Genomic DNA, 25,375 nt, shown 5'->3' with positions numbered 1-25,375 from the left:
TTATTTTTAGAATTAAGAAAATATAATATGGGTAGTTATATTCCATAAAAGTATGACCTATTATCTGATTTTGTTATTAATTTTAATTTTTTTAATTTTTTAAAAATATGAATTTACCATATTATCCTTATGTAATTAATAATTTCAATTCTTAATGTTTGAATTAATCAAGGTCATTTTATAGTATTTTGAATGTTTCACCATTCTCTGCCTTTTGCTTTATATATATATATATTATGAGTATTAGTATTATAAATTAGCACTATACCATTTAATTTGTATAAACAAACAAAAAAAACCTCTACTACTGTCCTATTTTTGAGTTTGAGTTTACTTAATATACTAATTTTCGGTTTTACCTATTTGTTTTGAGTGTTTTGGGTTTTTTTTGGGTGAGGTTTTGAGGTTGTGCTTGTTTTAAGAAAACTTATGACAGTTTTGTAAATTATAGAAAGTTCAAAGCCTTTTTGTTATGTTGTAAATGAGGCTTGTGTGTGTTTCTAAAGTCCATTTCATGTAAAAAACACACCTAAGCCCCATTTACAAAATAACAAAGATGCTTTGAACTTCCTATAATTTACAAAATTGTCATCAATTTTCTTAAAACAAGTACAACCTCAAAGTGTTTTTATAATTTGGGCCTTATATTAGTGAAACTTCCAAACTCCCTGAACTTTATTTGACCCAACCTCAAACTTTATTAATGAAGATGGGAATTTGAATTAAAAAACCCAAGTTGTCTTAGTGCAAAATTTAGAAGCCCAGATAATGGGCCAGCCAAGCAGTAAAGCCCAATATGCCGAATCCACCTGAGGCAGAACGGAGAATGGGCCAAGTCGTAAAGCCCACTATTCCAATTTTCATACAGCGTTCACGGAGTACCACAAGTACCTACCCTACCGAGTAGCCCTGGTTTGTTTCAGAAGGGAAGAAGACCACATTCTATTGAAAAATACGAACAATAATAAAAGAAGAAGAAGAAGAAGAAGAAGAAGAAGAAAAGAAACGAACATGGAAGGTGAAGAAGAGGGAGGAGGGATAAGGCTGAGCAAGAGATTTTCGGACAAAGGAGGAGGGGAGGTTGATTACAAGACCAAGTCAGGTACGGCCTGGAGCCACTCCTACCTCAACCAGAAGCCATGGCACCCTCTCTCTTACCCCAACCAACGCCGCAAGTGGATCGCAGAGCAGATCCAGGCCCAGCACCAGCGTCGCACCGAGGAGGTCTCCCGCGAGGCATGTCCCCACCGCCCCCTCTCCCTTCGCATCCCTTCATCTCAATTTTCATGCTTTCCCTTCATCACAATTTTTTTTTGTCTGTTGGTAATTTCAGTTCTCTCTCTTTCTTATCATTTGCGCAGTATGCCCAAGAGCAGGAATTCTTTCGCCAGGCCGCTCTCGTCTCCAAGAAAGACAAGGAAAAGGTGCTAAAACTTATTGTTCTTCTTCTTCTGCTTTTTTTTCTCGAAAACATTTGATTATTCTCTTTATTTATTCCATTTACTACTTATTATTCCAACTCCGAAAGGACCCGTTCCCATTGCTTGAGTTAATGTGTAGATTGAGATGATGAAAGCTGTTAGCTTTATGTATGTTCGTCCACCTGGTTACAACGCCGAGAGTGCCAAAGCTGCAGAGATTGCTGATGAGAGTGTAAGAGAGCACCATAATAACCCCTCCTTTGAAGACCCACAAACACAAACGCAAACAGATGCCCCTTCCACTTCAAGGTACAATGCATTTTATTATTTTCTTCCTTATTGTATGATATGTTTTCATTACATCTTTGGACTAATTTTCTCTTGCTAATTAGGCCACGGCCACCAGAGTGTATGCCTCCTAGTGGCGAAGAAGCCAAAAAACCAAGACCCAAAGACGTGTTTGGCCGTCCTTTACCAACGGAACAAGAATTTGAAATTTTGAAAAATGCTCCAAGGTGTGCCTGTTGCTGCCTTTACAGTAAGATGCAATGTTTTTATGTTACTTTATAGTTTCCCGATTGAAATACATTAAGATGCTGAGAAGAAAAGGGGCTTAGTTATGACAATGATCTTTCACGGACTTTGGGTTGCATTGATAACTTGGCAATGCTTTTAGGAAATTAGATTATAAGATTCTTAGATTTGGTTTTATCTCAGTGTAGGCATTTTCAGAATTTGGCTCAGTTTCTTGTGATCCATCAACTTCTTTATAACCCAAACTTTAACTGAATACCCCGGAGTCCTTGCTGTACTGTTTAAAAGTATAAAGTTGATGGGTTGTGATTCTAGAAATGCATACAAGAAGCTGTTACATCACTCGAGTCAGAATCAACAAAATTTGTTATGCAACTCTTTCAAGTCAAGCATATCTATGACGAATATATTGACTTATGCATTTTATTATTAAAAGGAGTTGAGATCTCGAACTGAGATTTCTCTTTCCTCACAGATGCAGTTGTCTGTCTCTGTACCATGGTTGGTTTCTCTTAGTGTCTATTTCTATTGAAAGTGACCGAGGCTCACAGTTGGTGCATGTAAGGGTACCTTTGAGCCTGGAAGACATGCTTTATTATTTGCAATTGTTGCCCACAGTTACATTACAATTTCTACAGTCAAGTTGATACTACTCTATTGTTTTGATGATGATAATAATAATAATAATTTTTCTAAAGGATGGAGACTGGTGTCCCTACGAGGGCAAAGCCATTTGGAGTTGAAGTGCGCAATGTGAAGTGTGTAAGGTGTGGAGCATTTGGTCACCAAAGTGGTGATCGTGAATGTCCGTTGAAGGATGCTATAATGCCTAATGAGGAGAGCCGATTGAAAAGGGATGACCCTTTGACTGCTATTCTTGCCCACACAGATCCAAGTGAGGTTAGCCTTTTTGTTTTTATCTTGAAACCTAACAGGGGGGGATTTTAATATCCCTTGCTCACAAAATTTTTCCTATCTCTGTCAAATTGGTGAGTGCTTGAGGTGACGCCTTGCATGGCTAGGCTGGCATAAGGCTCAAAGCATTTGGCTTGGATCTTTGAAGTTTTTTTTTGTTTTGTTTTTTGTTGTTGAAAGAAGTGTACGTTATATTTCCTACCCAATAAAAAGAAGTGTGGATTTCTATTATTATCAAAATTTGTTTAGATCCCTTTGGAAAAGTAGAGATTTAAGCTCATTAAGGTTACTCTCTGAAGTTTGCCTTCTAATTCTATAAACTTGTTTTTTACTATCTTAGCATCGCTGGCTAAGAGTTTGGGAAATTGAACAGGGATGGTAGATTACATTTTATGAACTGGGAGAAAAGGATATGTTTGTTGTCACTTTTGTCTAGGGTTTAGGGTTGTTTGGTAAATAAAACGTCTAGCTTAAGTTATCTAAAAAGGGAAAAAGTCTTTATCAAATTTGTTGTCCCCATTATCGGGTTAGCGTAGCCATAAGGAGGGTTCAGTTGTTTAATAATGCTTATTGGGGAAAAATGGCAGTACAATGTAAGTAGGGGGAAGGATGGTTTATGGAATAGAATTATGGTTCATTTGGAGTATAGACGGGGAAGGCCTATTGTTCTACTTTTGCAAATGAGAGTGTTATTTAGTCTATGGGAGACCATAAAAACAATTGGGAGGATGATTGCTACATGTGGTTTAGTTGGAAGCTTGAGGTAAGAAACTGTGGTTTTGGTCATAGCATTCAAACTACTGCCGCTGGAAAAGTAAGGAATAAAAGGGGAAAGACTGTCGATAAACAGGTTATGGTTTTGATCACTACTAATTAATACTGAAAAACAAAGGAAGTAAAATTTCTAGGATTCCCACGTAGAATCTTATACTCTTATAGGTTGGGATTGTATCTCAGAAACCTCAAAGAACACCTCATAACTTCAAAGAATAGGCGTAATACTAACCTAAGAGAATTTGGTTTTCAATGTGTCATTTCATTTACTAATATTTAAGTTGTTGCAGACTGCAAGTACTGTTCTCTTAGTATTAGGAGAGATCAGTGAGTACCAAGTATAATAATTTTCTTGAAGGAAGAATTTTCTTTTTGCTTGTGGTTCTTGTTATTTCATTGTTCTTCCAGAAATATTTTGGTACATGATCGAGCTCATCTTTAAGTTCTTTGCATCTATAATTTATGTAGCGGAAGAATTAGTTGGTGTTACTTACGGATTTGGAGCAAGTTTATGAATTGGGGATACGGTCACCTGGTTTGGGTCAGTCATTTAATTCAGATTGTGACAGTTCATTATTCTTTCCATGAACAGAATGCAGTTTACTATGGCTGGAGAAATGGAAGCATGGTAGACCATTGTCAGGATGTTAGACAACAATTGTAGAATATAAATATAACTTAAGTAAATTTCTAAGTTAGTGACTCTTAATTTTCACAATTATAACCTCCTTCCATCCATCATTGTTAAAGGCAAAATGCCTTATTTCCTTGATGGAGGCACATCTACAGAAATTTCAACCATATATTGGTTGTATATTGCCAAAATTCTATCCAACTTCTCAACTTACCTGTAGTATTTTTTTCTTGCTCATCCAGATGTAAGAGAAACTAATGAAGTTGTGTAGAAAAAGCCTTCCAACAAAATTATAGTTTGTAAATGAAGAAATTGTAAAGTAGCTGTGAATCTGTGACAGGAAAGGTAGTGTGTGTGTGTATATATATATATATATATGTTCTAGACAGTAGTGGAACACTTTCTTCTCGCCTACAGTTATGAAGTGGATTGGTTAATGTAACCGATCAGTTGTTTGCGCGTGTGTGTATTTCTGGTTTGTTTCTTTTCCCAGCTTGTTACTTTGCTTCTTGGTCTGTTTCGATTGTTCCATCCTTTGATCTCTACATATGGTTGAGCCATATTTATATCTTCTGTTTTGCTCTCAAAAGGTTGGCTCTAACATCAACTTTTGTGTATTAGTATATAAATAGATTAATTAACTTGTCTATTTGTTTGTTATAATCTCAAAATTATGCTTACGTACGATAATGATGGATTCTCCTGTTTGCTCTGTTTGAAACGCTTCTACTATACATATAGTGCCCTACATCCCTGGAAACTGAGTAGTGCATTCTTATATGATTATGATGCACAAAAAAAAAAGAAAACACTAGGACCATATATATATATATATAGATATTATATCTTGCTTATTTTGCAGCCTCTAAAGTGGGAGCTCAAGCAAAAACCAGGAATTAGTCCTCCACGTGGAGGGTTTAAACCAGATGACCCCAACCAACAAATAGTTGCTGAGGACATATTTGACGAGTATGGAGGTATTTAGTTTTCAATTCCAGAATATGCATGATGATTTCTTTCTTGTATCTTTGTATTGCATGTGAGGTAACTACCACCAACCTCATTCATTTTTCAGGCTTCCTCAGTGGGGATGTCATCCCTGAGCTACTGACCAACTTCCCAAGCCAACCCAGGGACAAGTCCAAAAAGAAGACCAAGCACAAAAAAAAGCAGTCATCACCAATGAGTGGGGAAGACGGGTTGTCATCTTCTAATGAGGATGATAAGAAGTCAAAGAAGAAAATATGCAAGGTAAATAAAAAGAAGCATGGTCATTCTGAATCGAGTCCATCAGAGATTTTGGAATTTGATAGACATAAAGTAAAGAGTAGAGACAAGCATTCTTATTCATTTGAGAATTCAAATAATGAAAAACATCAGAGAAGTACAAAGAAAAGACACAAGCATTCCCGTTCATATGAAGATTCCGAGATTTGTAGGCATTACAAAAGGGACAACAGCAGTGACAGGTGTACTAATTCATCTGAAGATTCTGAACCTGACAACCACCATAGAGATGTCCAGCGCAGACGCAAGCATTCTTTTACAGTTGAGGATTTGTATCATGAAAAACATCATAGAAGTAGAAAGGTCAGACAGAAGCATTCTCATTCATATGAAGATTCCAAAATTGATAGGCATTGGAGAAGGGACAGGAGCAGAGAGAGCTTGAATAATTCATCTGAAGATTCTGAGCCTGATAGGCACCTTAGAAGTATCAAGAGCAGACGCCGGCATTCTTATTCATCTGAAGATTCTGGCACGAACAGGCAAAACAGAAATAAAAAGAGCAGGGATAGGCACTCCTACTCGTATGTTAAAACCGAAAATGAGAAACATCATAGAAGTAGAAACAGCAGACACAAACACTCGTGTATCTGAAGATTCAGTTCTGGGGGGATGGTAGAAAGAGGGATGGCACAAGTGGGCACCCTATTGTAGTCAACGTCGCCACTATTGAGTTATCAACCTCACTGTTAATCAGAATTAGATTTTATTGTAAAAAGTACTGGCTTAGCAAGTGTTGTGGTGGAAATGAGATCTCTACTAATTGTAATGACGAGAAGGAAGCGAGTCAACTGACATCACCGATTATCTGTCTCGTGTTCTTGTTGTGGCTTAGCGAGTGTGTTGTTTTATTTTTGGTATTCGAAATAAGAAAAAACATGTATGTAATCAGGCAGCTGCTTTTCTTCTGTATGCAAGTATGTATGTTATTCACTCCCAGAAAGAAACCTTAAAAACAAAAACAAAAAAAGATTAAATTAAAGAGTGTTTCTTATTTTTATTTTTATATTAATGTGGCCAATTCCAACAGCAGCACCAGCAGCCCGGTCCAGCCAAATTAATTGAAAGGTTTTTTTATCACAAATGGTTCATTAAGTTTGCAAAATTATTGTATTTCGTATCTGAAGTTTTTTTGTGACACTAATGGTCTCTAAGGTTACCCTTTACACATTAAAATGGTCTTTGCCGTTAGTTTCTTTCAAATTTTATGTTAAGTAGCTGACGTGGCACGTGTGGGGCCCACACATCCAATAGTATACGTCCACGTGGCTTTAAATAAAATATCCATGTACTATCTGCGTTCTCCCTCTACCAGCGCCTCCAACCCTCGCTGACCCACTCTTTGCCTCTCTCTCCCTCCTCTTCCTCCTCCTGTCTCCCTCGTCTTCCTTGGTTGTGGGTTTCATTGATTTGCATGTTTTGGTCAAACAAAAAAGGACCCTAGTGTACTGCAACTATGCTAAGCCCGCTGCAGAGACAGGTTCTGGGTAAAAACGAGTGCAGAAATTCAACAAAAATGATTATCTTCTATTTTTTGGATTTTACGTTTTAAAATATTTAAAATATAATATATTTTATTTAAAGCTATTTGAATGTATACTATTGGATGTGCCACACACGTGCCATGTCAGCTACATAACAGAAAATTTGATAGAAGTTAACAGCAATGATCATTTTGATGTGTGAAGAATAACCTTAGAGATTATTGATGTCACAAAAAAACATTAGGGGCGAAATATGATAATTTTACGAACTTAAAGAACCATGATAAAAAGCTTAATTGAAATAACAAATCCAAATTACAATACAACGAAGATCGATTCCGAGGCGGTAGAAAGGAAAATAAAAAAGGCGTGGTGCGAGAGAGAAAGAGTACTCCCGTCGCGTCGCATCGCATCGCATCCAGCAATAGGGTTTGATAGATGGCGGGTGCTAGGGCTGCTAGGGCAAGTAGATCAGTAATGGCGGCGGCTGCGGCTGCGGCTATGCCGGAGTCGAAAGTAATTGCGGCGAAAGTGAAGACAAAGACTTGTTGTTCAGAGTTGTGCAAGTTCCTTGGCATCCCTGAACGCACTCGCTCTCCCACCGCACTCTTAATTTCCAGGTTCATTAGTCTCTACAATCATCAGGTATATTAATTAATTTAATTTATGCTCTCAAATTCTCTATCATTATTCATTTTCATTTGACAGACAGAACTACTACAATTTATTTGATTTGATTGATGCAAGCAATGCCCCCATTTCATTTCATTTCATTTGCATTGCAATTTGCATTTCACCGCTAGTACTAGTCTAAATCTATGGTTCTTGTTGTTGTTGTTGTTGTTGGATAATCAAATCATCAATCACCGCCTCAGATCATTGATTCATATTGAATTGTTAGCTCTTCCATGTTTGCAGAGTCCCGGTATCAAGGACCGTACTTGGGAGGAGAACTTGAAGACCTTATTGCATGGGAAAAACAGAGTTGGACTCGCTGAAATCACCAGATTGCTCTCCCCAGAATTCACCTATTCTCGTATCAAAAGCACCAACGCACCCGCTGCCGCACCCACTGCCATCGCTGACCAGAAACAGCACGATCTCAATAAATCCAAGAAAACCAAAGGGAAGACCTTGAAGAACAAGTAGCAAAAACTGCCTTCAATTTACATTTTCTGTTTCAAATTTAATCTTTGAGAACCCTTAATTGTTCTATTTCGATTACCATCTGTTTATGCATTATTAGAGTTACTTTGCGTCATTGGACTGTCTTCCAATTAAATGAAGTGATTAAAATTTGAATTTTGAAGAACAAGAGGAGGGGAAATGAGAGAGAGATCCACCCAACCTTTAATAAATGATTCCGTGGATCTCCACTGAATGACCAACTATACTACAGACTTCGGGTATGAGTAAGTAATACATGTCAGTTGTTTGGTGTACCTGATTATGTTAAACGGATTGGGGTTTTTGGGTTGTTGGGAAAGATGTGTTATTAATACATAGAGCATCTCTAAGGGAGATGTCAAATACCAAACATCAAATTTAAATTTGATGGCTGATGTGGCAATTTGACATCTTATACAGCTTTACACTCCATCCGATAAGTCAAATTAAATTATTATTTTATTACATTTTAGTGTTGATTCATTTTTAGTTAAAAAGAAAATAAAATAAAAAATAGTAAAATATTCATTTGACATCTTGCTTTTGGGATATAAAAATAACATCTCAACTTTCAGCCTTCATTCCACATCTGCTTTGACACATCGGTTAGAGTGATATAAGATGTTATTTATAGCTGTTAAATGTCTATGTAGCACGTTTGACACATCGGTTGAAGATGCTCTAAGAGCATCTCCAAGGGAGATGTCAAATACCAAACATCAAATTTAAATTTGATGGCTGATGTGGCAATTTGACATTTACATACTTTTACACTCCACCCGATATGTCAAATAAATAATTATTGTAACAGTCAAATCATTTAAGATAAAGAATAAAAAAAATAAAAAAGGAAAATAATAAATGAAAGTAATAGTTAGCTGTCTTTAAAAAATAATAAAATATTCATTTGACATCTTGCTTTTGAGATGTCAAAAATAACATCTCAACCTCTAGCCTTCATTCCACATCAGCTTTAACATATCGGTTGGAGTGATGTGAGATGTTATTTCTAGCTGTTAAACATCTATGTGGCACGTTTGACACATCGGTTGGAGATGCTCTAAGAGCATCTCCACCCACAAGGGCTAAGTCTAAGGCAAGGGCAAGCAAGGGCTGCCACTATTCACATGAATAGTGTCAGCCTTTGCATTTGTGATTCCACCCACAAGGGCAAAGTCTAGGGCAAGTCTAAGGCAATTACTATTCATTGTACTTTATTTTCTATTTTTTTATAGTTTAAACCATTAATTTTGATAATCTTTTGTAATTAAATTTTCGGATAAGATTTTCACCCTCTAAAATTGTGCCACGTCTGATGTAGAACAAATGGCAGATTTTATCGCGGTTGAGCTAGAAAAAGGACGTAGTGGGAATTTGCAGATTTGTCGTCCGAGCTCCGATTAGGACACAAAATACCATTTCGGAAAGGGAACGACGCTACGAGTCAAACACACTGCTTTGCTATGACGTATGATGGATTTTGGCATTTTGAGGTCGTTTGGCCTTCCAAAACGGCATTTAAAGTTTCGTAGTTAATTTTTAGTATTTTAGATTTTAATAAAAATTATTCCAAGAAAATTCCTTCTAAAATTGTGCCACGTGTCAAATGTCAGATAACATTTTCAGATATTTTAAAAAAATTATAATCTCATATTTCAGATAAGATTTTCATCCTCTACAATTGTGCCACGTGTCAAATGTCAGATAACATTTTCAGATATTTTAAAAAAATTATAATCTCAGATTTCAGATTAGATTTTCACCCTCTACAATTGTGCCACGTGTCAAATGTCAGATAACATTTTCAGATATTTTAAAAAAATTATAATCTCAGATTTTAGAGAAGATTTTCATCCTCTCAAATTGTGCCACGTGTCATCTCTATCTTCTAAATCCGTCTATAAACTAGACCTGATATTCATACCTCTCACACCATCTCTTATCTATTCCTTCATTTCTCATATTGTAGAAAACACATTCTACTCTCAATGTCAAACTTGTTGAGGGTGTTGGAGAGGCAACAGAAACAAAGGGAAGAAACAAGGCGTAGACGTGCTCAAGAAGATCGGGAAGCCGATGAAGAAGAGGAACTACTGCTTGCAGCAGCGGTGTGTATGATGGATCAATCAAGGCAACACCGTCGTCCTCGTGCCCCGAATGTTGACAGACGTAGGGAGTCTCGGGGTAAGAATCTCATGGAGGATTATTTTATCCCAAATCCGTTATATCCTGCTTCTAAGTTTCGAGAAAGATATAGAATGCAACCACATTTGTTCCAAAAAATCATGCATGATATTTGTAATTACGACACATACTTCATTCAAAAGCATGATGCTGTTGGAGCTTTAGGTCTTATCCCGGAGCAAAATGCTGCGGATGCTTGCTTATGGCGCATCTGCAGAGCGGTGGATGAGATTGCAAGGATGGGAAAATCTCTGTCCTAGAGTGCTTGGTGAGATTCTGTGATGCAGTGGAAAATTTGTACACGAGGGAGTACCTTCGCAAACCAACGCCAAGAGACCTGCAACGGCTTCTACAAAAGGCGAGGCTCGAGGTTTCCAGGAATGATTGGAAGCATCGATTGTATGCACTGGCGGTGGAAGAAGCTGTCATCGCTTGACAAGGGGAGTACGGGAATCGGAAGGGCCAAAAAGTATAATTTTGGAGGCCGTAGCTTCATTCGATTGTTGGGTTTGGCATGCCTTCTTCGGGGTTACGGTTCTCAGAATGACCTCAATGTCCTTGGTCAATCCCCAGTGTTCGATGAGGTATTGCGAGGTCATTCCCTCCAGTCACATACCAAATCAACAATACCGTTTACTCTGGTGCGTACTACCTTTCCGACGGAATTTATCCTAGGTGGACGACATTCGTGAAAACAATTCCGAATCCCCAATCCGAGAAGGAAAGAAACTTTGCTTCCTTTCAAGAAGGTTACAGGAAAGACGTGGAGAGGTGTTTCGGTATCTTGCAAGCTCGTTGGGCAATTATTAGAGGTGTTGCTCGGATGCTAGATGAGGAGGTGCTGCGGAGTATTATGATGACTTGCATCATCCTTCACAACATGATTGTGGAGGATGAGTATGACTATGATGCTCAAGAGGTGTTTGAACCCGATCCAATAAACACATCGTTGACAAGAATATATGAAAAGCCGATTGGACCAAATGGACTACCACTGGAGCCCGAACCCATACTTCGGGATGGTCAATTCAACAACCCCATGGTTGATCGGTATCAAGAAATGCAATCTTCATATGTTCACGAGATACGTCAAGGTGACTTGGTCGAGCACTTGTGGGAGATGAAAGGCAATCACAATGGATGAAGTCAAGATTAGTGCTTTGTTTGGAATTATGCTTTGTTTTTAATTATGTTTTATTTTGTGTGTGGTTTTTTTTTTGGAATTATGCTTTTTATTATTATGCTTTTATGTATGGTTTGTTTTGTGTGTTGTTTGCAATAAATGAATGTTTTTTTAAATTAACATTTGTTTTGATGCTCAAATGTTTTTAATAAATAGTCATTTTATTTAATGCTTTTTTTATTGAATAAAAAGGAAACAATACAACAAATTATAGGATAATACAACAATACAACATATGGCAAAGGTGTTTCAATACAACCTAATGGTTTTCATCATTTAACCAATCCGTATTGCTAGGTCTGTCGTCATTGAAAAGTTTTTTTCTCATCACATCTCTTCGTCGTAGCTTCCAATAGGCTTTTGTTTCAGGAGACATATGGCTCGTATCCATGGCCATGATTTTCATCTCTCTATCCTCTATGTCTTTTTCTTGTGCCATTTGTTGTTACAGAACAAATGCTTCCTCTCGTGCCATGTCCATTTCATCTCTTTTCAAGTCTCTCTCCATTCTTAGTGAGGTGCTCTTAGCTATTTGCTCCAACAATTGTACACATTCATTGGTTGAAGTGCCCCCTCTCTTGGCCTTTGCCGCCTTTCTCCCAATAGGTCTTGGCGGACGTGGCACAAATGGTGACTCCGTTTCCATTGGAGAGTCCAATGGAGAATCGGTTGATAGAGAATCGTGGAGTGGCGTCTCATTCATCACAATCGGCGGACCGGTGGGAATAATTTTGAATCTCGAACAATCCTTCACAATTTCCCAACAATGGAAATGCACGAAACTTTTTTTGCCTTACCCCATGGCACCATACCACATTTGTGTTGTATCATCTATTAAAAATAAATAATTGGAAGTGCAAGGAACAAAAATTATTATGCAAGAAAATATAAACTACTTTGAAATGCAAAAATAAAATTGATTATGCAAGAAAATATAGACAAATTAAAGGTGCACCAAGAAAAAAAAAATATGCAAGAAAAACAAATAGAATATGCAATAAAAAAAAAGTGACATTGAATTGATTAAAATGGCAATTATAAATATTTTACCTCATCGGTCAAATTTTGACCGCTTTGAATGTTCGCCTTTGCTTTTGTCAAGGCATTTCTCCATTTCCCTAACTCTTTATTCAAAAGTTTCCATCTACTAGACAACGCCATTTCGGTCCGAATAGAACCCGATCTTTGACAAAATTTTCCATGAATTTTGCTCCACATGTGATGAAACTTCATCTCATTGCCCGTGATAGGGTCATGACTAATGTTCACCCAAGATTGACACAATGCAATATCTTCATTCGTTGACCACGAGCCTCCGACTTCAATAGAAGATGCCATTCGTTTTTTTTATACAAATGGAAAGTAGTAGAAAAATGTGAGTGGAGAGTAAAAAATATTGGAAGGAGAAGAGTTTGTATGGAGAATTGGTGTGGAAGTGAAAAATGTGAGTGGAAATAAAAAAATATTGGAAGGAGAAAAGTTTGTATGAAGAATTGGTGTGGAATGTTTTAGAAATGTGAGTAAAGAGTAAAAAATATTGGATGGAGAAGAAATTGTATGAAGATTTAGTGTGGAAAGTAAATAAAATGGTTAGGTATTTATAGAGAAAAAATACAGAATTTTTGGGTATTTTTTAAAAAAAATTTCAGAATTTTTTCGATTTTTTTCAATTTTTTTAGCAAAAAACTAGGACCATCGGTTTGGAAAAAGTCATCTGAGAGCCCTCGTCGCGCCACGTGGCAAACAACCGTTGGAGCTGTCGATGGATGACATCGGCGTCACACGCCATGACTGATCAAATTTTTTACCGTTGGCGGCGTGTCGGCCAGACGTCATCCAACTCGGCCGGCAAGACTTGCCCTTGGGCCGTCGGGCTGGTGGGACCCACCTCGGCGGGCTACGGCCTGGAGTTGCCTCGGGCTCCTTTGGCGCCTTTCCCGGCCGGGCCATGGAGATGCTCTAAGGTTAAGGAAAAAAAAACCGTTTTGAACTTCAACCTGTCTAAGTTCGAATGAAAAATACTTCTTAGCACAAAAGTTAGCGTAACCACAAATTTGGTGTTTGTATTTTGGTTCAGAATTCCGTAGTTTCAATTTTCTTATTTTGTTAACGTGCATCAGTTCTAGACTTGATAAGCATGTCGTATCCAATGCAATTGCTTTCTTAATGGGTCGGTTTCGTATAAATTTGGAGATGATTGCATTATGCTTTTCAATTTAGGGATTTTTATGTGTTTTACGTTGAAATATACAAAAAGAAGCCCATTTTGTTCATATAAATGAATTGATGGGAAATCACTCCCCATATATTTTTCTTAGAAGAAGGGAAATTGAAAATTCATTTTCCATGTTTGGTAAGATTAGGAAAATAAATAAGAAATACATTGACGAGGAGCCACGGAGAGAAGAAATATAAGTATAGACTATAGAGGCAAAGTAGCCTTAAGGTTTCAATGAGTTCTAGTTAAAACTTAGAATACAATCCTATTACTAGATAGAAATCAAAAAAAGAAATGAATCCAAACATAGAAATCCTGCACTTTATGTTCTATTACCAGATTGTTTCATTTTTCTACATTTTTTTTTTCCAAATAGTCTAAAGTGCTCTTTCTAACATGGTATCATTTTATTTATTTCTCATATTTAATTTGTGAGGGAATTTGAAACAATTTTTTTTAATTATATCCGTAAATTAGAAATATACAATAAAAATATATAATTAATGTTTGTTTTGATCCCTATTTTTAATTATAAGTATGGACAAATTTGTTACTGTGGCTAGGAAAAATGAAACTTAAATGACTGGAGGATTTCATTTTCTATGACAAAAAAACCTTTTCCTATGCCATGACTTACCAAAGATGAAAAATCAAATAATTTTCCATTTTCTAAAAACCTCTGTTCCTACTCCCTTTACCCTCCTCCTATCGCATCCGACGCTCCTTATCTCAGCAATCGAAAACGTTGGTACTCTGAATTTTGAAGCTTTGGTGGGTAAGGAAGTTGGTTTAATTCCACGAGCAGGAGCAGGGGCCTGTGAAGATATTTGTTGATGCGTAGAGAATCAGACAGAGCCCACTTGTGGTGACCACAAATTCTCCGCTAGAATTAGCCAGTGCTTGGCCTGCAGTCTACGGCCACCGACATGACTACATCAGAGGATGAGGACGAGATTTTGGCTCATTTCCTTGAATCGGAGGTGCTCTCCGAGGTTTCAGACCAGGTTTATCTTATTCGTTATTCTTCTCATCTTCGATTCTGTTTCTGTTTGATCTATTTTTGTGCCTAAACAATTCTCTTAATATATCGCTTTCATCCGTTTCAAAACTTTATCTTTCCTGTGTCTTTTGAACACATTCAACTTGCGAAATTAGGGTTTTTTTTTCTTGAATTTGCTCTTTGGTTGTTTGTTTTATAATCATATTTTATAGATAGTGGAGGAGAAGAATATCGTACATTGGGTAGGACTAAATAAATGATGTTGTTGGTTTTTTGATTGCATGGTAGGAGGAGGAGGATAAAATGAAAAATGAGTCCAAAGCAAAGAGAATGCGAGTAGTAGAGGATAAGACTGAGGAAGTCCCTAAATTTCACAAAAACCCAGAAGACAGAGGAGCCTCGTCCTCATCTTCTTCAAGGATTGAGACTGGCATTTTCGGCAAAATCCCTCCTGAACTCTTCCCTCACATCCTCAAGTTCCTCTCTTCCGAGGATCTTATTGCTTGTTCTCTCGTCTGTAGATTTCTAAATTATGCCGCATCGGATGAATCCTTATGGCGTCGCTTGTAAGTAACTCTTTTAAGTCCTTGTATAATTATTTATTGATTTTTCAATCTTTCTAAGCTTCTTGCTTTTCCTTTGTTATCTTGCCAAAAGTTCTCTATGAAATCAATCAATCAATCAATCTATCTATCTATCAAAATAGGATAAATGGCTGATCTGTAAAATCTTTTGGCTCCACCTGTTCGCATTTTTAAGAGTTTTACATAATTGTTATTTAACAAATTCCTTCTTAGTATAGATATGTTGATTCTTTAATGACTGATGCACTGAGATTATTTACTTCATTTTCATGAGAGTAGTGTGCTTGTACGGCTATTTGCAGGTATTGTATGCGATGGGGTCTTTTACCTCCTACTAGAAAGTTACGTGAATGTCCTTGGAAAAAACTTTATATTCAGGTACTTTTATCTTTTTCATTCATCATTTTGAAGTGTTGTGGTAGTTGCTGAAATCATCATGGAAATTTACAATAGAACCTACTTTCAACTCGAAATACAGAATTTTCCATATTGTGTGAGTTTACATGAAACCTGGAGCCGCTTGCAGCAGGCAACCTAGATAGATGATATTAGCCTATAAGAAATTCTCTCTTTTGCAGCGTGATGAGGAGGACATGGTGGAACTTGTTAGGAATTGCTCACTTGAGTTCAAGGAATACTATATCCAAATGCAAGCTGCCAAAAGAAGCCAAGCACCTCTTCCTTCACAGGTTTGGGGCTTCCTTTGTCTTGAAATATTTCTCTATACGTTTATGGTGATCTTTTTGTGTGAGATTATGAGAAGAGCCTGCTGTAATGCTCATTACTCCATGTAGTATACTTCTATGCTTCTTGAAACCTTATGCATAATTGTTTTCTTGTGTTAACTTGAGATCCTTCCCGTGAGTAGTCATTGGGTCTTAAAACCTTGTGCATAATGCTTTTCTCTTGGGTTAACTTTGAGATGCTTCATGTGAGACTTACTTTGTCAGTAGTTTTCTAGTGCGGAAAATCTTTCATTCAGCCTTTTATTAACTTATCCTTTAGTTGCTTGTTTGTGTTTTTTTTCTACTTCTCTCTCTCTCTCTCTCTTTCTGTTTATATACAATAGTAATACTTATGCGCTATATATACAATAGGTTTTCAAAACAGTATTATGTGCAGCAATGTGAATTTTAATGCTCTGGATGTGCTTATTATGAGATCCCTGTTAACTATGTGGATGTTTGTTGTTTGCATGTGAAGGTGAATGACGATGGGATAATTCTTGACAGGACAGTAGCTGATCAAGTGTCTATGTGGAAAAGTAGTAAAGGCCTGACTGATAAGGTTGTAGCTGATCATGCTTGTTCTGGTGAAATCTGTACTTACTACCAAATTGGAGATGTATTTGTTTGTGAGAAGACTGGGCAGGTTCATGGTTTGTATCAATAATCTTCATGAACTTTGTGTATTCATGCATGTATCTAGTAATTTTATGCAGTACTCAGGTCTCATCCAATTATTTGTTATGATTTTTTCTTCAGTATGTGATGATAACTGCAGAGAAGTTGTTATGGATCCAACCAATGAGCTTTGGGTCTGTACAATATCTGGGCACTGTTTTGATAGGCTACTATCACCAGCAGAAATGGAGCCAGATTCTGTGAGTGAAAATCTCCTCTACCTTGCAATTTGTAGTCATATATTACAATTTTTCAAATTGCCACTCATTCTTCCTCATGAGATATTTTGAGGTTTATAGAAATAGGTAAGAATGTATTTTATTATGGGAAGAAATTCTATTCTTTTATATATTATGCTTGCCGTTGTTCTATAGTTTGATGTGCATGGCATCTCGTCAATCAAAATAGATGCAAATATTTTGTGTTTTGAGTTCAGACTTTCCTGTCAGAACTTGCGAGATGCTCAGTGAAAGAATAGCCTATACTTGGTTGAAAACCACTTATATTCATGCAATAGGTGATCTTGGCTATATCATGCCTAGGTGATTTTGGCTATATGTGGTTGACAATCATCATGCCTTTGGCTGTATCATTTTCTCCTTTCTTGTAAAATTGTCAAACGCCATGAGGTGATTTTGTTAGTTGTTACCCATGTAGGAAAGTGTTTGTCTCATTTGCTTTATATAGTTGCTAATGCCTTTTCATTTCATTCAAATAAAATTCAGGAACTGCAACAAGGGGGTGTGACAGATGAGGCAGAACCATTCATGGGATCTGGTCGCTTTGGTAATTAAGTTGCCTTTTTGGTTTTTTGAGAAGTGTAATGTTTATCCAAGGGTTTTTCTTCTTTTTGTGTACACAGCTTATTTTGATGTTTTTGACGTTGTGGCAGCGAGAGCTTATCTGTTGGGATACAATTGTGCTGATGAAAAAGAGCTAGAGGATGCTTTGAGGTTTTGTTGAAGAAATATAAGGTCCCATCCATCTAGGTGGATGCCTTTTATGCGGCATATGCAGAAGTTGCAGCAAATCTTAAATCTTTACTATCTGAATTATTTAGTCAAGAGATTATCCAATATAGCTTAATCTTCAATGTTGTGCATTAATGAGTATGCTACTGTGCATTAGGTTAAACAAGTGTAGTTATCAGTACAGTAGTGCTATTGTATTGTCCTGGGCCGTGCTGGTGTAACTTGAATCAGTATACATATGATATGTGTTCGTGTTCCTATGCTTTTTTTCTTTGTATTCATATTTCCATGGACGGGTCCAAGAATTATCTATGACTATGGGCATCATACAATTCCTTTTAAAAATGAAAAATAAAAGAGGATGGATGTATGAATCTGATGCGCCGCTGATCAATCTACTTACCTGCCATGCCAACTTCCCCCTCTCTCTCCTGCTGCTTCCCTCTCTATCATAAACCGAGTGAGACAAGATTCTTTACAAAAATGGAAAAACAGAGAAAAAGGGTAGAGGAAAGGGGTGGCCGCCGTCACTTATTAAACCCTAAACCCAAGAGAAAACACAAAAATATTAAACCCAATCACCAACTTTTTCTTTGTGCTAGCAGCTAGTCTCTAATCTCAGAGGAACAAAGTAAAAAACATAGAAAAAGAAAGTTGACCAGTAGACTACAACTTTACTAAGCATGTTGATTTCTGGTGAGAGGTGCATTTGACCCAAGAATCAAATAAAGAAAGCATAATCAGCAAATAAACGAGAACACATTTTACACAAGTTCAAGGAATTTGTTCAGTCTTGCTTATCAATTGCATAAGTGCATTTGCCTTCCTCTGAGCTCTATTGGTTCCACTCCTTGTGATCTCAACCAAATGCTCATACACTCCAAACTGAAGTGCGGCCAGTAAGAAGGATGAATTGTTTGACCCCAACTCCAGAAGAACTGATGTTGCACATTCCTTGTTCTTGGGAGTTCCTTCTCGGATAAATTCAACAAGAGTCTCAATGAATGAGAGCTGTCCAATCTCTTGCCGTCCATCTGGATGTGATGCAAGAAGTAAGAAGATGGAGAGGGCTTCATCGACCATGCCCAAGTTTCTGTCCTTGAGTATCTGGAGTAGAGGTGGTACGATGCCAGCATTAATGGCCCTCGACCTATTTTCTTGGTTCAAAGATAAGTTGAACAGTGCTGTGGCAGCATCTTTTTTACCTCTAATCGTCCCATTCTGCATTAACTCGACTAACGGTGGAATGCCATCTGATGACCCCACAGTTACTTTGTTTTCATCCAGCATTGATAAGCTAAATAAAGCTGCTGCAGAATTCTCTCTAGCTTCCGTGCTTCCATTCTGCAGGACTTCTATAATAGCTGGAATCGCTTCTTCTCTGGTTATCAGTTTCTTGTTTGTTTCGTCAATCGATAAATTCAAAAGAGCCGTCACTGCATGCTGTTGAATTTTAGAATCTGGATAGGAAAGAAGTTGCACCAGTGGTGGGATTCCTCCACTTTTGGCAACCAAAATTCTGTTCTCAGGATTCTCTTTTGAGATTAAACGAATCTTCAGCACCGCCTTCCTCTGCACTTCTAATTGACTGGAAGATAGCCGTTCAACCAATGATGAGATCTCCTCTTTGTGTTCGGTGGAGGAGCTTTCCTGGCCTGCGGAAGTTTCTTTCTTTGGGAGCTGGAAATTGTTCTTCTCACACCACTGCATGATTAGATTTTTGAGAGCATAATTTGGTGCAAGTGACAAGTGAGCCAGAGTTTCCCTGGTCTTAGGACATGTTCTATGATTGGTGTCAAACCACTTTTGTATGCTTTCTCTGTCATATGTCTTCAGTAAATAACCAAACCAGGAAAAAGAAAGAAAAACAAAATGAGTAATTAGTTTACGTTTCGTTATGCTCCAACACATAAGTTAGTAGAAGGAAGAAGAGCCCAAAAATCTCTGCTATAGATACATATATATTTTTTTAAGACTTGACTATAGTATCACAAAATGAACTCAACTCAAAACGATGGTTTCTAATCCCTGTGATGCGAAATACTTTATTAATCTACCACATATTTCATGTTTGGCTAGTGTTAAAAGAGTTTGATCCAATTTGCACATGTAAACTCACCTGTCCACTTGCAACAATAACAGGATCCGTCATTATTTCTAGCGTGATTGGGCAGAGGAACTCATGAGGGATCATCAAAGATGGGCACTTCTCAAGCATTTTAGGCATAACAGGGTCGTCAATAACATTGGTTGCTTCCATTCCAGCGATTTGTCTAAATCTGTTAAAAAGATCAATGATTTGCTGAGTAGTCTCTCCACTTGGCCCTCCTCTTTCTTTAACAAGGTTCCTTATAGCTATTGCTTCTCTGTTAAGGTCCTCAATTTTATGGAGGTCTAGCTTTTGCGCCAACCTCTCTATAATGGCACTATCAGCATTTCTATCTTCTTTTTTGGACAAAACCACCATAATATCCATTGCAAGTTCTATGTCCTGTGTATCTGTTCGCCTCCTTGCTCGTCGAAGTTGCATGATCATGAGTTCAATCTGAACCGAAGCAAAAACTTATATCAGAAAGAAACTACAATTCCATTCAGAAATTACCAAGCTCCTAATGGCCCCAAAACAGAGAGAGCAAAAGAGAAGAAATGTGAGAAATAAGCATTTAAGAACAAGTTTTTGCTACGCAAAATCTCTATTAAACGCGCGCAGTGAAGAAAGAATAGTTTGAATTGAATAAGATCTATCTTTATGTATTCAAGTGCTAGCAGGGGATTTATGCTTTTTAATTTGTGATTTCAAAGTTAAGCCAACAAGACCATTGGAATATTCTTACATGCCGGAGCAAGATCTTACCACTCTAGTCTAGATGCACAATGAAACAACACATGGAAGCATAAGCATGAGCTAGCCAGAAAAAAACAAAGACATACATACCTGTTCCTTAACTTCATCTGAGATGCAAAGTTCATCAGGCAAACCATCTAAAGCCTGACTGAGTTTTTCATGAACTGCATGAAATCTAACCATGATTCCTTCACTTTCAAGTGCCTAAATTACCAGAACAAAGACAAAACAAATAAGTCCTACAATCCAATTCACATTTCAGAAAGAAATAACTTAATTCGAAAAATTAACTTTCATTTTCAAACAGAAAACCCTTACCAGATAAATTTTGCTCCCCTCATTACAAGTCTTCAACAATTTCTTGGCCATAAGAAGCACCTTCTTCAAATTAGCCAACCAGGCAACCCCCCTCTCCGGAATTGGCCCATCCAGCTCTCTCGTCTCTTCGAAAAGCGGCAACAAGAGCTTCATACGCCGCACCAGGTTATAGCATTCTTTCCTCTGCGTCCTTCGGTAATCCCCGAATTGAGCAACCAATTCTATCACACCCTCGGCAGTTTCCTCTCCTCCTCCTCCACCTCCGCCTCCACCTCCGCAACCTCCACCTTCACCTTCGTCTCTGATCTCTCCATCCATCACCATGGGTCTCCACCTTTATACATATACGTATATAACCGAAAACAAAAACACACACACACACACAAAAGAAAAACGAAAAGCCTAGTTTCTAATTATATTCGTTGGTTTCATGACGAGTAAATTAACTAGCTAGGGTTTATGCAAGTTTCATTCGCGGCCTGAATAGGGGGTCAGGTCGAGGGAAAAAGAAATGTGAAGGAAACCCTAACCTTAATTTCCATGGATTCTTTCTAGGTGGTGTGTGTTCTTGGTGCCTGCCAGAAGCTTTTCGCGGGCTTTTCGGGTCTGTCGCCCTTTAAATTGGAAATACGTGCAGCCTAAAATAGACTGGCATTTGAAAGTTAGTTAATTTCAACTAACTTACTTTTGGGCTTTCCGGTAAATTGCAATTGCCTAAACTCAAGACATTGCAACAGCGTGCACCGATATGGAACACACACAGAAAAAGGATACTTGGTAATATTATATATAGTAAATTTGGCTTACACCCTTCAAATTCAATTTGCAGTTCTTAAAACCTTTCATTTTTTGTTCCTATAAATAATACCCAATTTGTATAAGTAAAAACCCATGACTAGGATCTAACTCAGCAAGTTACCTAATTAAGCATAAAATCTGATTTATTGTACTTTTCCGATTCCAAAAATACCCATAACTGAGCCATTATTGCATTTTGTATATTAATGTAGGAATCAATATGAAAATAGTTTTTAATTGGATTGTATATAATGACAGATATTGAATTTGGAAAGATCTCCAAATGGTTGTAATGGATGTAAGAATTAATTTTGAAACATTTTTAAAAAATTTAACAATAAATTCAAATTTGGGTAATCGGTTTGTTTAATAAAATGTTTATGTTATTTTCTTTTTATGAATTATAAATGACTAATAATCCACTTTATAATTGTTTATGAATAAAACTGTACATACTGATTATGTTGAAAAAATAATGTACCTATTACTTGTTTATTTTATGAAAAATATAATTTACCTAGTATGAAAAGTGTACATAATTATCTATTCCAATATACCTACATTATACGACATCCAATACACCTACATTAATTTTAATGTACTTACAATTAGGATTTAGGTATTATATGCCATCCAATGTACCTACCATTTGAATAATATACCTACTACGAATAAAGTGACTATTATTTATCTAATTAACGTACCTATTTTCTTCTATAAATAATATAGCCTTTTTTCTCTGAATAAAGTACCTATTATTTGTTTTATTAAAAGCAATTTTTTTAAATGAACCTATTTTCTCTCTCCAAATAACGTACCTATTTTTTCCTCTAATAATGTACCTATTTTTCCTCTCCAAATAATGTACCTATACACATTTACAGGTATATTGTAAAATAATTTACCTGTTGGTAAATAATGTACCTATATTTTATATAAATTATTGTGTACCTATTTTTAATTATGAAAAATATACGCAATTACAAAATAACTGACTTTGTTTTTTTTTGGTAAATAATATACCTATATTTTATATGTATATATTTATATTATATTTTTCATAGGTACATTATTGGATATGTAATTTACATATATTTTTTTGTTTGCAATTTTAGTGGGCGAGATGTGAGAGGGAATGACAACTAAAAGAAATGGGGTGATTGATATGCTATTAATAGAGAGTATATTAATTACAATTATGGCAGTTAATGAAATGCTTGAAATAAAATTATAAATAAAATATGAAGTTTAGTGGCAATGATGTAAAAACATAGAAATACTATGACCTCTTATATCCTACTGGTCATTTAAATTTGAAATTGGGTTTTACACATAGATTTATAGAGTGATGGGTATATGTCTAGGAAATAGAAAATGTAGGGGTCTATATTGGACAAGCTCTATTATATAAAACTATATCCTCTTAGCCGATGTTGGTTTAAATCAGTTAGCTAGGACAATGTGTCCCCTCCTTTACATTCATATTTGATTTCATTCTTATATATAAATTAGTTTGGAACAATTTAGAATGGTTGCTGATTTTCCAATTCTCTTTTTGTCTACTTACACTTCTCTTAGAAATTCTGATTTTCATCAGGCAAACCATTTAAAGCCCGACACTCCTCTTAAAATTCTCCTTACCCCTCTTAACTTTTTGTCTCTTTCTCAAACAGACACATAATACCAGTGATTCACCATTTCGTACATTTAGATATGAATAAGTTTTGCAAAGGACCCACTTGTGTAATGGTTCGTAGCAATTGCCCCCTAAACAAGGTTCTATGTTTAAGTCCTAAGAGTATCTCCACCCATAAGGGCTAAGTCTAGGACAAGGGTAAACAAGGGCTGTTAATACTCACGTGAATAGTGGCAGTCTTACCTTTTTTGATTCCACCCCAAAAGACTAGGACAATGGCAAATACTATTCATTTTACTTTATTTTCTATTTTTTTTAATACTTAAACCATTAATTTTGATGAGCTTTTTAGATTATATTTTCGGCTGTCACTATTTATTATAAAATTCTCACTTAAAATTTAAGATAACATTTTTTGGATAAAATTTTCAAATAAAATTTTCGGTTGTCATGTGTCCATATTTATTATAAAATTCATATCTTACTCATCATACAATTGAAATACCTACTCACTCATCATACAATTGAAATATTCTCGGTCCTCATAGTCTGACACAATGGAATAAAAGGACAACTCAATCATTGGCGGAGGCGGTTCCACCGGATCACGACGTGGGGGAGTATTTTCCTTCGGAGGACATAATAGTGCCATTATTTTTGACACGGAACGCACCACTGGAACCAACTACGGGCATTGTTCACTTGAGGAACCATGTGTAATGGTTTTCCTCTTTTTTGTTTTCCCTTGAATAATCTATTTAAAAAAAAAGAAATTGGAAATGCAAGAAATATATATATATATATAATGATATTAAATTGAATAAAATGACAATTTTTTTTTTAATTTACCATGTCGCCAAGATTTTGACCTCCTCGAATGTTTGTCCACGACCCTCCAGCTTCGATGGAAGAGGCCATTTGTATTTTTGCACAAATGAAATTTTGTAGTAGATAATTTGGTGTGGAAAGTGAAAAATATTGGAATGAGATGAATTTGTGTGAAGATTTGTTGTGAAAAATTAATAATATTGGTAGGTATTTATAGAAAAAATTTCCAGAATTTTTTGATATATTTTTTTCAAATTTCTAAAACTAAAAATTGGACAGCCGTTGGATTAGGCAAGATTTTTTGATTGGAGGCTCCAGGAGAAGCCACGTGGCATATAACCATTGGGCTATGTGGGTTGGTGGGTCACGACGTCAGTGGTGATTTTCCAATTTTTACTGTTGCGCGTGGAGCAAAAAATTTGAAAATCAGCCCGATGTCAGTAGCCCTGTGGCAACCCATGCAGGATTTTCCTTGGGCTTGCCCGGCTGATTTTCCTGTCTTTGGAGATCCATTTTGAGCGGGGAGGAGGGGGAGCCTGTTGCCTGTCTAAGTGGGCTGCGGTGGAGTTGCTTCTAACATATATATAGTGTGCATGAGTTTAATATATTATCATCTTTTTTAATTTAAAAAAAGTCCTTAAAAAAATATGAATAAGTTTTTTTGACAAGATGATAAGTTCAGACTTATCAAACATGTGAAATGAAATGATAGTCATTTTTTTTCCGTGAACAAAACGCCTCCTCGGAGTACTGTCCCAGCCCCAACCCAGCCCAATCCCCTACCTTCCACTGGACCACTACCAAGTGTTGGCCACAAAAAATCAAAGAGCAATACGGGTAACGAGGATCTTGGGGGAAAAAAAAAAAAACAAAAAGAGTAACGAGGATGTTTTTTTGTCACCAGTAACAGTAATTGGTTAAAAACAGAAAGAAGAAAGTAAAGAAGAGGAAATACTATGTCAGAGATCAAAGCCGGACAAAATCTTGACCATGCTCACTCACACATGCACGCTATTTGATTTTGATTGATTCGGAATTTCGGATCAAATTGAAATGCATGCACAACTGCCACGTACGTATCTACCAGACAGTCAGTAAGTTTTCTTCTACCATTGTCAATAAAGGGAATTAATTATATTGATTTTAACTATCAAATTCGTTGTTTAAATTGCCTTTCCCATTTGTTTAAAG

General features: G+C 36.6%; 4 protein-coding genes across 4 annotated transcripts; 3 read left to right on the top strand and 1 right to left on the bottom strand.

Moving 5' to 3' along the window:
- Window positions 1–904: 904 nt before the first annotated feature.
- LOC103321136 (zinc knuckle (CCHC-type) family protein) lies at window positions 905–6,498 on the top strand. The gene is made up of 7 exons (XM_008222905.3): window positions 905–1,236; window positions 1,362–1,424; window positions 1,561–1,730; window positions 1,814–1,936; window positions 2,654–2,855; window positions 5,141–5,255; window positions 5,354–6,498. The coding sequence occupies exons 1-7, from the start codon at window positions 1,012–1,014 to the stop codon at window positions 6,157–6,159; spliced, it is 1,704 nt and encodes a 567-aa protein (XP_008221127.2). The 5' UTR covers window positions 905–1,011; the 3' UTR covers window positions 6,160–6,498.
- A 791-nt stretch (window positions 6,499–7,289) lies between these two features.
- Window positions 7,290–8,310, top strand: LOC103321138 (uncharacterized). The gene is made up of 2 exons (XM_008222906.3): window positions 7,290–7,694; window positions 7,968–8,310. The coding sequence occupies exons 1-2, from the start codon at window positions 7,488–7,490 to the stop codon at window positions 8,196–8,198; spliced, it is 438 nt and encodes a 145-aa protein (XP_008221128.2). The 5' UTR covers window positions 7,290–7,487; the 3' UTR covers window positions 8,199–8,310.
- Window positions 8,311–14,436: 6,126 nt separating this feature from the next.
- Window positions 14,437–18,036, top strand: LOC103321139 (F-box family protein). The gene is made up of 8 exons (XM_008222907.2): window positions 14,437–14,805; window positions 15,090–15,367; window positions 15,688–15,763; window positions 15,964–16,074; window positions 16,589–16,763; window positions 16,870–16,988; window positions 17,514–17,574; window positions 17,681–18,036. Exons 1-8 carry the CDS (start codon window positions 14,728–14,730, stop codon window positions 17,749–17,751), a joined length of 969 nt encoding a protein of 322 aa, XP_008221129.2. The 5' UTR covers window positions 14,437–14,727; the 3' UTR covers window positions 17,752–18,036.
- A 289-nt stretch (window positions 18,037–18,325) lies between these two features.
- PUB15 (Plant U-Box 15) lies at window positions 18,326–21,513 on the bottom strand. The gene is made up of 4 exons (XM_008222908.3): window positions 20,923–21,513; window positions 20,695–20,808; window positions 19,879–20,304; window positions 18,326–19,589 (listed from the first exon to the last, which is right to left on the bottom strand). The coding sequence occupies exons 1-4, from the start codon at window positions 21,244–21,246 to the stop codon at window positions 18,534–18,536; spliced, it is 1,920 nt and encodes a 639-aa protein (XP_008221130.1). The 5' UTR covers window positions 21,247–21,513; the 3' UTR covers window positions 18,326–18,533.
- Window positions 21,514–25,375: the final 3,862 nt, after the last annotated feature.

Source organism: Prunus mume, linkage group LG2 (genome assembly GCF_029339155.1).
Source record: "Prunus mume cultivar Tortuosa linkage group LG2, ASM2933915v1, whole genome shotgun sequence".
Taxonomy (NCBI): domain Eukaryota; kingdom Viridiplantae; phylum Streptophyta; class Magnoliopsida; order Rosales; family Rosaceae; genus Prunus; species Prunus mume.
The sequence above is the reverse complement of the archived record's forward strand: the minus strand, read 5'-3'. Positions and strand labels throughout refer to the sequence as shown.

What these genes read in the sequence shown, in the direction of transcription:
- LOC103321136 (XM_008222905.3), top strand. Translation starts at nt 1,012, where the DNA reads ATGGAAGGTGAAGAAGAGGGAGGAGGGATAAGGCTGAGCAAGAGATTT. An exon ending in CCCACACAGATCCAAGTGAG is followed by an intron (nt 2,856 to 5,140) that starts GTTAGCCTTTTT and finishes CTTATTTTGCAG; the next exon opens with CCTCTAAAGTGGGAGCTCAA. An exon ending in CATATTTGACGAGTATGGAG is followed by an intron (nt 5,256 to 5,353) that starts GTATTTAGTTTT and finishes TTCATTTTTCAG; the next exon opens with GCTTCCTCAGTGGGGATGTC.
- LOC103321138 (XM_008222906.3), top strand. Translation starts at nt 7,488, where the DNA reads ATGGCGGGTGCTAGGGCTGCTAGGGCAAGTAGATCAGTAATGGCGGCG. An exon ending in TTAGTCTCTACAATCATCAG is followed by an intron (nt 7,695 to 7,967) that starts GTATATTAATTA and finishes CCATGTTTGCAG; the next exon opens with AGTCCCGGTATCAAGGACCG.
- LOC103321139 (XM_008222907.2), top strand. Translation starts at nt 14,728, where the DNA reads ATGACTACATCAGAGGATGAGGACGAGATTTTGGCTCATTTCCTTGAA. An exon ending in GAAGACTGGGCAGGTTCATG is followed by an intron (nt 16,764 to 16,869) that starts GTTTGTATCAAT and finishes TTTTTTCTTCAG; the next exon opens with TATGTGATGATAACTGCAGA. An exon ending in CATGGGATCTGGTCGCTTTG is followed by an intron (nt 17,575 to 17,680) that starts GTAATTAAGTTG and finishes ACGTTGTGGCAG; the next exon opens with CGAGAGCTTATCTGTTGGGA.
- PUB15 (XM_008222908.3), bottom strand. Translation starts at nt 21,246, where the DNA reads ATGGTGATGGATGGAGAGATCAGAGACGAAGGTGAAGGTGGAGGTTGC. An exon ending in CAGATGAAGTTAAGGAACAG is followed by an intron (nt 20,305 to 20,694) that starts GTATGTATGTCT and finishes GCTTCGGTTCAG; the next exon opens with ATTGAACTCATGATCATGCA. An exon ending in TTATTGTTGCAAGTGGACAG is followed by an intron (nt 19,590 to 19,878) that starts GTGAGTTTACAT and finishes TATTTACTGAAG; the next exon opens with ACATATGACAGAGAAAGCAT.